Raw genomic sequence first — 12,859 nt, forward strand, 5'->3', positions numbered from 1 at the left:
TTTGGATATTAACCCCTTATCAGATAGATTGTCTACAAATATTTTTTCCCATTCTGTAGGCTGCTTTTTCATTTTGTTGATTGTTTCTTTTGCTACAGAATCGTTTTAGTTTGATGCAGTCCCATTTGTTGACTTTCACTTTTGTTGCTTATGCTTTTGGTGTCATATTCCAAAAATCACTGCCAAGACCAATGTCAAGGAGTTTTTCCCCCTATGTTTTCTTCCAGGAGTTTTACAGTTTCAGGTCTTATGTTTAAGTCCTCGATCCATTTCTAGTTAATTTTTGTGAGTGGTATAAGATAGGGGTCCAATTTCATTTTTTTGCATGCAAATACCCAGTTTTCCCAACACCATTCATTGAAGAGACTACTTTTTCCCAACTGAGCTACCCTAGTTTATTTTTGTCCTTAGCACTTGCAACCAACTGTTGTATCTTAATCTGTGTATTGTTTTTCTCTCTCAACTAGAACATAGGCTCCATAAGGGTAGGCAAGTACCTGATATGTAATAGATGCTCAGTACATTTTGGTTGAAATGGATTATGAATTAGATTGTGAAATTTTTTTTAAAGTCTACAATCAGTAAAACAAAAATGTTGCTCCCAGTGAACTTTCATACACTAATGGAGGGAGAGTAACTGGCAGAACCATTTTTGGAAAACTATTTAACCACATCTCTGAACACTGAACATTCACCTACCTTATGAGCAATGGATTCCACAGCTAGGTATGCACCCAAAAAAATGTACACATAGATGCACCAGAAGACATGCCCAAGAAACTGCTATTCCATAACAGCCAAAACCCAGAAACTACCCAAGTGTCCATCCACAAAAGCATAGGTAAATTAAGTTGTGGAGTATTTACACAGCACTGAGAATGAACAAACTACAGCCACACATAACAATGTATCACAAACTTAATGCTGAGCAAAAGAATCCAGACACACACACAAAAATACATCCTTATGATGCCATCTATAAAAGTATAAAAACAGGCAAAACTAATCTATAGTGTTGTAACTCAGGAGAGCTCTTCCCTGGGAGGGGGACAGGCAGTGAGTGTGGGGCTCACAAGACAGACTTCTCAGATGCTGGTAACATTCCGTCCCCTGACTGGGCTGCTGGATGTATGGTGTGTTCGCTGCGTGAGAGCACATCAGGCGGCACATGCATGACTGGTACCCTCACCCCGCACATCTTCCCCTCCAGCGAAACATACTCCCTACCTATGCAGGGCTGCTGAGGACCAGGACTCTTCTTCAATTCCCTCTCCACTCGCTACAGGCCTTGACCTGGAGCCAGGACAAGGCTCAACACATCACGTTTCAGCATTTATACACATCAAGTCCTGTCTCACCTAAATGTTCCACCTCGACTGTATTGACCGACACCCTTTTGTTGCCAGTGTCTGGGTCCTAAACTCAGGCAAAATAGCAGGGGCCACTCATGTATGTCAGTAAGAGTTGAATTAAGCTCATGTGGCTTGACCACCAGACAGATTCAGAGATGAAGGCTTACGTGACTTTCTCCCAGAAACATGGCCCAGGTCCCAAGGCCTCTGGCCTCTGGACATCCAGCTTGCCAGGACTGCTCTCGTCCCTTTGTAGACCAGGCCTTTCCCTTTGCAGAGGAACCCTCAATAGACACCAAGCACCTCTGTCTCTTCTCTTGGTCTTAGACAAGAGGGCTGTAGACTCCAGAGGACAGGGAGGATGTTTTGCTCCCTGCTACATCTTACTTGCCCACACAGTGCCTGGTACATAGTAGTCTGGCCAATGAGTATCTGTGATATGAACATATGAATACATGAACAAACAAACAAAACTACTGAATCTGTGCACCAGGCTCTGGTTACTAGAGAGGTGAGGATCTAGGCTCAGGATGACCATGGGAAGAAAGAAATATTCTTTAAAACACATGCAAAGGTCTTTCTGAGGTAGGAGGAACTTTTAAACCACCAACTTAATCTTATTTAAAAAATCACACAATTTATCTAACACCAGGAAAGACAGCATTATCTTATCTTTACCACGGATAGCATTTTCACTCTTTCACTCATTTCATCTCATTCAAGATAGCTGGTCAAAGGTTACAGACCAGGTGCAGAGTCACAGCAAGGCTGGCCGGCTCTGATGGGAAGCAATGCCTTGGCCTGACGGAAGTACTGGACACACCAACCTCACCAAAGTCACAGAGGAATCAGCGTGTCCCATGAGCACAGAAAGACCTGGAAACTTCCCAATTATCCCTTAACAATGGGGCTATTGAAACACTCCAAATAACCACACAAGTCTGTTCAATACATTTAACTACTTTCTTCCTCTTGGCAATAGTTTTGCCAATTATAGGTGCCATTAATTAGAGGAAATTCAGCAACATAGAGTAAAGCAAAGTTTGAGAGTTTGTTCAGTGGGCAACAAGGAATACTGCCATGTCTTGTTGATCCTCATAAATTTTCTAAACTTTGACAAGTCTTTGCTTTTATTGTTCCCTGATCTTTCCAAAATGATCTGGCCAACCAAGTATGAAGATTTACTATACCAAGAAGAGAGGTGCAGGTAGTACCACTGTCCAGCCCATATCCCTCAGACCTTCTCTGTGTTTCCAACTGATAGTACAGTCTTCCCTCTACATCCATGGATACAGAGCCCATGGATATGGAGGGCCACCCATACTATGCCATTTTATATAAGGAACTTGAGCATCTGTGGAGTTAGGTATCCACAGGGGGTCCTGGAACCAATCCCACGCCGATACCAAGGGACAACTGTGATCTGCATCTCTGTGCCCACCTCCTGTGAGAGTAAACACTGTTTACTACATCCACCAGCTTCAATACCCACTTCTCCATAAACCAAAAGCCAATGTCAGAGTCAATGGAGTCAATGTCCTTCAGTTCATCTGTGCACAAAACATTATCAATCCTGCTAGAGAAGATGCAAAGTCAGACCACAGTCAGCTGTGATCAGGCCCCTTTGGAGACAGGAAATTTTCTGAGATGACCACCTGGGAGTTTGTCATGGAGAAGGTCCCACATCAATTCCACCAAGCTCATGTGCATAAGCAGCCTTGATGCCCTAGAAGCAGTGACAAGTCAAATGTCATTCTACTCCAGGAACACTTCACGACAATGGCTGCTGCTGAGACCTGTGCACATACATACATTGGAAAGCAAGCCCTTTCTTTCCATTGATGTCAGTGGTAGCCCTGTTGACATAAGGGGGAACTACAGCACTCATAATAATTTACTCCACATCTTCAAATGCTCATTTTGTCTAAACTTGTATTATTCATTGGCGCTAATGGTGTTCGCTATTAGGGATGAATAATAATTCTCCAGGGTTTTTCTGAAAATAGTCTGAGAACCACCTGCATCAGAATCAGCTGGATTGCTTATTTAAAATGCAGGTTCCTGGGTGCCACCCTTGACCTATTCAAGACTGCTCTGGACTAGGGGGCTGAGATCTGCATTTTAAACAAGCCCCAACAGTGATTTTTTTTTTCAATATTATAAAGATGTAAGCCTGAGAACTGCTGCTCTAGCACCTTTCTCTGGGCATCTTCCCTTTTGTTTTGGCCATGAAGGGTCATCAGCAACTTGGCCTGGCCTTTCTTAGAAGTGAGTTAAAGTGATTCCATTTACATGGTGGGAAAGGAAGGGTAGAGCTAAAATACAAAGTGGAGTCATTTGCTCTCTGCTTGTTTGTTTTCTCTATGCTTTATCTCTGCAAAGATTGCCTGGAACACCTGCAATAAGTTCTACTTCCCTGCTCCAATCATAGGCACCAATGGACTTGGCATAAATTCCTGCTCACCCACCACATAATTATGCTGGGGAATATTGATGGTGTCTTCTGTAGTGTGACGTGTCACAGATCACACAGGAAGAGTGTGCAAATTATTACAAACAATTGTATAATATGTCCTTCCTTCCTTCCTTCCCCACTGCACCAAAGAAAACTTCGTCCTAAAGGATCAAGGGAGAGGGTCTCTTGAGGGACGTATTTGCATAGAATCCTAAGGAGGGCAACGCAGTGAAGTTAATTTGGACATCAGTGTTATCCTTCCAGGAGAGTCTCCAGTAATTCACATCACTAGTCTGTGAAAGCACCTTACCTCCTCCCTCAAAATAAATCAACATCCTGACATCTGTCACAGGGACACTGGAAGGACCCAGACCCAGGGGCTATGATGCCACATACTGTCCAGCCCTCCAACTGCATGCATGTCTAAACTCTGAGCCTTGTGTGTGGAAATCTTGGTTTCCATCTTTAGCTTCCAAGCTTGGCGCCCAGCTGGTTCTCAGAAATGGTAGCGGGTGGAGGGGGGTGGGGACGAGGGCAAGGAGCAGTCCATATATACCAGTCTCGTTTTTGAAACAGAAACTTCACAAATCACTCTGTCCAAGAAATTCTATGGTACGCTGATTTCTAAAGAGCAGTGGGAACTGTAGGAGCTCTAAAGCCCAGGACACTTGACCACAGAGGGAAGGAGAAACTCATGGGCCCCAGACACCAGAGGAACAGGAAGTATTTTTTAAAGGGGGAGGCAGGGCGAGGGCTATTTACATGACAGAGATGTCTGTGCCAGGACCTACAACCAGAAAAGTAAAAAAACGAACCACAGAGAACCGCAGACAGCCTTCCAGCCAGCAAGGAATAAAGACAGGCTCAAGGAAAATGGAACCAATTTCCCCAACATTTCTCCAAGACATGAGACAGAAAGCAACATCTATAGCTGTGTGTCAGCAACTCACTCATGCTCCCAGGGCCCAAGGTAAGAGAAGCGGCCCTCAGAAATTGTATCAGAATCACAGGTACTCCAGTCACCGAAAGATCATGAAAACCCCACAAAGCAGGTATGATCACTCCAGTTTTACAGATGAGGAAAGTGGTGCTGTAGCCAAGACCCAAGCTTATTCATGACAAGACTGGATGGTGAGCACAGGTTAAGAGGGGCCTCTTCACCAGGAAGAGCTTTTCACAGGTTCAGGGACTGTATCTGAATTGTAAAGGGGGTGAGCTTCTCTGTCAGGCTCACCCTGCCTCTCAAAAGCACGGCCCATCTGTTGGTATCCATAATCAGTCAATTACTAACAGAATGAAAGACACGTGTCAAAAGCCAGCATGACTTACTGGGGCCAGCCCTCTACAAGGAACACGTCCTCCTCATCCTGGAGGTGTGCAAAATCCTGGTATGGAATAGTTCACTCCGGCATTCATTCATTCACTCAGATTCAATCAAACATTCACTGAGCAGATTTCTGTGCTGGGCTCAGTGGTAAAGGTCTGGGGACAATGAGCTCTGTACATCAGATCTATAACTGAAAGGACTTATAAAGTTGTAAGGTCCTGCTTAGAGATAGGGGTTAGACCAAAAAAAAAAGATGTTTTTCAATGTGTGTGTAACCTAGAATTTCCACCTACCAAACACTATAAACGCACATGTGCCAGTAATTCTACAGGCTTTCCTTTCCCAGGGATTCATCAAGAGGTGTGCTTAATAATTCAAATCAGTAAAATGCTAACAGACCACCTACTGTGTACAAGGCATGATAAGACTCAGGCTCTTACTTCAGGAAGAATACAACTATGAAAGAAGCTAAAATATAAATACATACAACCATAAATTGAGGAATAATGCATGAAAGTGTAATAGGAGTTGTTAATATTAATAAAAATAATAGCCTCCACTTAAGTATTAACACTTAATTGAGTATTAAGCCAGACACTGCTAACAGCTTCACTTATATTAGCCAATTTACTCTCCATGCCAACCCAGGGAGGCTGATCAACATAGTGGACTCCTGTGATGTTTGCCCACAAGGCATCCATTTCCCCTTAAGAAACTACCCTTTAACCTTCCTTTAACCGTGTAATCCAATGGAGTCCCCACCACCATTCTATGCCCAGGTCCCAGGCCCCACCCCAGGACTAGGCATGTACTTAGGCCCAGCCAATTAGCACATATTCTACCAACTTGGCCACAGTGATTTACTGGAGAATGGGTGCATAATACAGGTAAATCTGACAAGTCTCAATTCTGGGACTTTTGTGGCAATATGGAGACATAAAAACTACAGTATATTATAAACGTGTAGTTGCCGTGAGTCAACACATGGAACTAATCAGCCTGAGAACACAACCAACATGGGGGAAATAAAGCCCAAAGATGGGGGTGGGGAGATGGGGAAGTGGCAAGAAAATGATAAACATACACACACAAATCCGGTGGTGCAACCCGAGCCCACGGATCCAGCCTTATCTAGATGCATAGTTTATCAGTGGAATTTTCAGTTACACAAGTGAGTAAGTTTTCTTTTCCATTTAAGCCAGCTTGGACTAGATTTCAGTCACCTGCAGTTTGGAGTCCTCACCAATATAAAGCGATCATCCCCCACTTACTAAATGAGAAGTCAGGGATTCAGAAATGACAAACAGCCTGAACCTAAATTAACTGTATAAGGTTTTTTTTTTCAGGGTTTGTGTGCACTGAGACCAGAAACCTGCAAAAGAGTCAGCCTGTCAATTGCTCAGAGCCTATTTTTCCCCTTCATCCACCAGTTCCAAGGTGGAGACACATGAGTTGCCCGGCTATGGTCCCTTTTCTGCATTGTGAGTTTATTTGTTTACCTCTACCCAGAGGGAGTAGTCCTCTAGGGTCCCGGCTTCATCCAGGTGTCTATAAACTCTTCCTTCTGGACACTGTCTTCTTTCTTAGTAGTGCACAAATATGGTACACCCTACAATTGACGGCATCTTACATTGGAGGAAATATGACCAAAAACAAATACATGTAACCTTGGGCAAATTATTCAATGTCTTACAGGAAATTTCTTCCATTTGTAATTATCTCACCTGGGGAGATGAGACCAAGTATGAGCTTGGGTCTGACGAATTTCCTAAGGAATATAAAGTCACCTCCCCAGGGCTTCCCTGGTGGCGCAGTGGTTGAGAGTCTGCCTGCTGATGCAGGGGACACGGGTTCGTGCCCTGGTCTGGGAAGATCCCACATGCCACGGGGCGGCTGGGCCCGTGAGCCATGGCCGCTGAGCCTGCGCGTCCGGAGCCTGTGCTCCGCAACGGGAGAGGCCACAAGAGTGAGAGGCCCGTGTACCACACACACACACAAAAAAAGTCACCTCCCCAGAGGAAAGGTAAAATGAGCCATCCTGAAGGTGTTCAAGTTCAGATATTCAGTGTGTTTGGTTTGAAATATACTACAATGAGTAAATGAGTAAGAAATGATTTATTATAAAATACTTAACTACTAACATTACTGTGTCTCCCCAAGCGAGATCAAATAGTTGAGCTAATGTTTATGTCCCACTCTTCCAGGGGAGGGGTACAGGTCTGATGATCCATTTGGGACCAGTATACAGGAGAGTACTCCTGTACTCATCAGTATACAGGAGAGTACTCATCAGTATACAGGAGAGTACTTATCCTCCTAGCAATCCAGTTCTGCTGAAGCACTGTGGAGGCAGGGGTGGGAGGCCCAGGAGATACAGGGGAACTCAGCCTGGGAGGTTCAACTGGGGCAAAAGCTCTGCCATCCTTGCCAGGCAAAAAGTGGGTTCTCTCTACAAGGGCAAACTGAAGGTTAGGACAGAAAATACAAGAATGGTCTTAGGGCTATCAACTTTTAAACTGTCCCTTTATAATGATTCCTGTGAAATAATTTTTTCAGTGGTCGTCTAGTACAGGGGATTTAAGATAGTGGGTTCATTAAAGAAAGTCAGGGTGACAAACTCATTTAATTCTCCTTGAACCTGTTTAATCAAAATGATTTTCTGCTACTCTCTACTACAAGCCGAGTTTCTGTGGTGACAGATTAATGACTGATCCACTAAGCCACATCACCTCTCTTGTCACCAAGCCTACCGACTAAGCCAGCCACCATTCTGTCAACAAGCCTCACTTGCCCTTGAAACTCATTACAGCTGAGACGTTAAGATCAAATGAGCAGATCGGATGCTCACTGCCACCCCAGTTCTGCTACAGAGACCACCGAATCCCACAGCGTGTGCACAAGAAGGAAAAAGCACGTGGGCTGGTCCTGTGGTCTCATTAGAATTACAAACTCAGGTCACTCCAGAGTAAGACAAATGGCAGCCAAGGCAACAGTTGAGCCTTCGGGCCTGCTGAAGGTAATTATCCCAGAGTTAAATGTCAGGGCTAGTTTCATGAGTGCAAGAGAAAGAAAATGTCATGTTTGGTGTAAGCAACAATATTATTTTAATCAAATCAGAAGCTCATTATTAGCAGAAGATAAGGCCTGATGTGACCCCGACAATAACTGTGTCCAGCGCCTGGCTTCCCACTCCACTTTGTCTCAGCCTAAGGCTCCTCACTGATTTCCCTCAGACATAAATCAGCGAAGACTTGTAGTGTGATACCAGTGGAGGCTCACAGCCAAAATCCACTCCGCTCTTGATGGGCTGCAGTGCAAGAGTCTCGCAAGAGTCTAGAGTCAGACTGCCTGGGTCCACTCCAGCTGCTCCACAGCCCAGCTCTGTGGGCAAGAGACCTCACCTCCCAGTAAATAAGAACAACAGTACTTCTCTCCTAGAATTATTATGAATATTAAATGAGATACTATATGTAAAGTACCTTAAACAATGCCTGGCACACTAAGTGCTGGATAAATGTTAGGTATCATCTATTTCTGCAATGTTTTCTTTTTTTTAATTTCAACCAGCATATATTACCTTTATAAGAAAAAACTTTTTAAAAAAGATAACAGAATAAGAGAGAAATATTGACAGTGTAAGTTAAAGGATTTCATCCAGTAGACAAGTGGTTACCTGAGAGAAGAGATCACATTTATTTAACTTGCTCACCCTTTTGGCCACTGCCTAGCACATGGTAGACAGTCAAATATTTGCTGGAATGAATGGACGTACAAATGAATGTAGGAATTAACAGAGGAAATTTCCTTATAGTAATGGTTATGCAAAGCCAAATGAGATTCAGAAAAAATCAGGAAAATGGTTGTGGCATCCTGACCCCTCAACCTCAAACCACAGAGGATTTTAACTCTGCACGCCAGTTGGAGCAGCTGGAGGTGGGAAATTACTGTACAATTTAAAACAAACATCTGCCTTCTTTATCTTCTCCTTCTTAATACTGTATCTGTGCAAAAGTCTGGGTCTCCATCTGGCCAAAACATCCCAACTGCTAGTCTTTATAAAAGAATAATGACCAAACTAACAGGCCACCAGTACATTTAGTAGCAAACATCTGTATGTTGTTATATTCCTCCTGGCTCCACTGCTCCAGGCAACAAGCCACAGAGTAGTTGTGAAAGTTTTATTTCTGGAAAGAAGGCGACAGATTATTTGTGTATCTAGAATAACAGGACCTCTTCAAAGCATTAAGTAGGGGCTATCAGGTCATCTCCGGCAACATCACAGCACACTTAACAGGCAGGGGAACACGGAGCACACGGCCCACCACCATTACCATTTCAAATTTAGCCAATAACCACCGCCAATGGGTATCATCAACTCTCTAAAAAGAGTCCTTAGTTTTCAGTTTCACAAGTTCAAAAATCCCTTCTAAATATCTCTCCCCCAAATGCAAAAAAAAGTGACAAGTCAGGGGAAAGGCAAGAAGTTTTCTTTCATGGTGATTTTCAAAAACTCACAAGCATCATAACAATCTCAGGGCCCGGTCTTTCAAAGTTATCAGTGGTTTCCACAAAACTCAAAGACAACAGCAGAAAAGCTGAGCTTTGCTAACCCTAAGCAAGGCCTGGCTCAGTGAAAAACGACCAGGCTGGCTGAGCAATGACACCATTAGCTGGGGCTTTACCAACTGTCCACTGAACTACTGGCTCCTGTAGGAAGCAACTTTTAGTACCTGGTCCCAGGGGACCGAGGCTCTGTGGTCATTCCAAGTAAAAGGCCCAACTGAAGACATTTGGACTTGGCCTAAAAGAGCATCTAGTTTGCATTTCACAACACTTTAAAAAGGCTAATGGCATTAAATTATGTCTGACCCACAGCTAGCAACAGAAGACTCCAGGAAGCATATAAAATGGTTGATGATTGAAGATATTTGTGATTTTGAAGCATTTTGGATGTTTTTAAAATAGTATGCTGGATTAAATTATCATTTTAAAAGAATATATGCTGCTAAAAATATTAGTTTAACACCTAAAATTGCTCCAGAAACAAAAAAGCAGTGCATTTGAACATAGAAGCTTTTCTCTTTCTGTTAAGTTTTGGACATTTTTACAAGGCGGAACTTCCTAATCATTCTAAGAATTATTTAGAATGTTCATTTAAAATATGGATTCCCAGCACTCATCCCAGAACTATAGAATCAGAATCTCTGAGGAGGAAGGGGTGAGTGTGGGTGCTACAATTTAACAAGCACCCCAGGTGAGAGCTTCATGATCAGCCAGGTTTGTATCAATAAAAATACTGATCCAAGAATTTAAAATGTCACCATTTGCAAGGAAGATGAGAAGTGAAGAAAAGCTCAATCTTTCAAAATTTAAATCTGAATGGGAAACAAGAATTCCATATTTATGATACACCAAGACTAGAAAACCTTGAACAGACACAAAAGCAGAGTAAACCTTTCCATACCCAAAAGACCAACAAGCACAGCCGCTTTCCATCTGACCCAGCTGCCACACGAACCAAGGCGTGTGCAAAGGGGCCCTTGTCCTCCACACCTGGCCCAATTCTCCAGCTCCAGCCGAGTTAAGCATCTGCCCTGTTCCTCAACTCTATCTTAAATGTAATGGCAAAAGAAAGAAAAAAGCAAGATAATTCCTACCCTATATGAGTCTGGGAATGGAAGCTTCCTTGGGGCATCTTTTGGGCATCTTGGCCATCTTTTTCAGCTGCAGGCAAAGGCAGTCAGTGCAGGGCTCCTTGGAGTGGAACCAAAAGGGGATCAAAGATGGTTAACAGGGCCTCCCTGGTGGCGCAGTGGTTGGGAGTCCGCCTGCCGATGCAGGGGATGCGGGTTCGTGCCCCGGTCTGGGAGGATCCCATATGCCGCGGAGCGGCTGGGCCCGTGAGCCGTGGCCGCTGGGCCTGCGCATCCGGAGCCTGTGCTCCGCGACGGGAGAGGCCACAACAGTGAGAGGCCCACATACCGCAAAAAGAAAAAAAAAAAAAAAAAAAAGATGGTTAACAGACTAGATCAGGGACAGGGGGATGTGTGGCAGGGATCTCATGGTGCAGGGTGGTGGGGGGAGCAATAAGGCCTCAAATAACTTGTTCAATGAAAGTGTTTAATAGCCTCTTTCAGGGAAAAGACCACCATCAACTAGAGGGAGAGGGAAGAGGAACAGAGAGAAGAGAGATAAGTAAGCCCCCACTCAAGGCCTAGGCTCTTGTGGAATGGGACCTGGAGAGGTGCTCTTTAGAAAGTCCTAGAAGACACCTGGATTCATTAGATTCCTCAGGCCCTCCCTCTGCAAGGACTGGGCATGCCGGGCATGGGGCTAAGAGGAATCCAGTGTAGGAGGTGACTCGCACACATCTCCCACCTCAGGGAGCCCTGTGCCAAGAACAGGGGATTGGCGGTACGGTTCTCTCCCAAAGGCAGGAGTTCCGGATGTTAAGTACCATCAAAGTTTTTCCTAGTCCCCTAGAAGCGCAAGGCCCCAGCCACCTGGGGCGGCCTTTGAAAGAGCCGGCAGCAGCTCCCACAGCACAGACGGGATGCCATCTGCTGGAAAGACTGCGTCAGGTGCCTCTAGTCCGGCATCCTCTGGGGCATACCTGGGGAGCAGCAGCCAGCCTGAGGCAGAAACAGGCAGCAGATTGCCTCTGGGTGCCCAGGAATAACTTTCTCCCCTCCTACAGCTCCCCCAGGGCAGCAATCCTCTGCCACCCAGCCTCCCCCTCACGGCGGTGGACCAACTCCACGAGGTGCCTCCTCCCTTTCCCTTCCCCTAAAGACGCCAAGGGTCAAAACCACCATGCTCCCACCCAGCATTTTATCAGGCCTGTGGCCATGACTCTCCGAACCTCCTGGGACACCTGCCTCCCCACTCAATGAGCTGGGCTCACCCTAAACCTAACCTCTGCAGCAGGCATTCTTCTGGAACACCCTAGAGATGGTCTAAATCGCCGCTGCCTAGGGAGGTCTTCCAGGGGGCTTGGCAAAGTCAACCATCAGCGTTAGGAGATCTCAGAGGCTTAAGGAGCCTCTCCCTTCGCAGCTGCTCCCTATTTACACCATGTTTAGTACAGTCACCTCCCCCAGTCCAATCAATACACACACCTGGTCCACAGGTAACAGGCGGAGAGCATCAAGCCTTCGAAGTTCTCTTTAAAGTTCCTCTCAGGCAAGATGAAGCCCAGGAACCCCGAACCGACAAGCTGCCTGCGAAGTCTGCCCCAGTGCCCTCCCCACCTGCTTCAGAGGCCCCTCCGAGAGGCTCCCCCGCCCCCCCGCAGGGCCCGGCGGCGGCTGTACTCACGTCTCGAAAGCGGTTCCAGTACTTGTCCCGGTCATACTGGGAGACTGTGCTCAGCCACTGGTCATTGTCCAGGAAATTGCCATTGTTGGGGCCCGCGCCTCCTGCGAGCGCGTCCAGGTGCCGGCTCTCGACCTGGAGGAAGCACCACGCCGCGGCGGCCGCCGCGAGCACCACGAACGCTGGCATCTGCGGGGCAGGGGCACGCGGGGGCGGTGAGCGGGAGGCCAGGGCGGTGGCGAGCTCCGCGCCGGGCGCCCAGGGCTGAGCGCCTCCGCCACCGGCCCCCGCTGTCGGCATGGGGGGATCTCCCAGCAGGGACAGGGTCAGCCCTCGCACACCGGGGGCGGATCTACAGACCTAGGGACCCCGCTCGTGAATGGGGGGCTCAGTTACAAATGAAGAGGCTGC

At 46.0% G+C, this 12,859-nt stretch overlaps 1 protein-coding gene across 1 annotated transcript in view; it reads right to left on the reverse strand.

Moving 5' to 3' along the window:
* SPOCK1 (SPARC (osteonectin), cwcv and kazal like domains proteoglycan 1) overlaps positions 1 to 12,637 on the reverse strand; it is a 547,123-nt gene extending 534,486 nt beyond the window's left edge. Inside the window, exon 1 of the mRNA XM_060091966.1 lies at positions 12,452 to 12,637. Coding sequence (XP_059947949.1) covers positions 12,452 to 12,637 — 186 coding nt within the window. The remainder of the gene's footprint in view (positions 1 to 12,451) is intronic.
* Positions 12,638 to 12,859: the final 222 nt, after the last annotated feature.

This window comes from Mesoplodon densirostris, chromosome 3 (assembly GCF_025265405.1).
Source record: "Mesoplodon densirostris isolate mMesDen1 chromosome 3, mMesDen1 primary haplotype, whole genome shotgun sequence".
NCBI classification, from domain to species: Eukaryota; Metazoa; Chordata; class Mammalia; order Artiodactyla; family Ziphiidae; genus Mesoplodon; species Mesoplodon densirostris.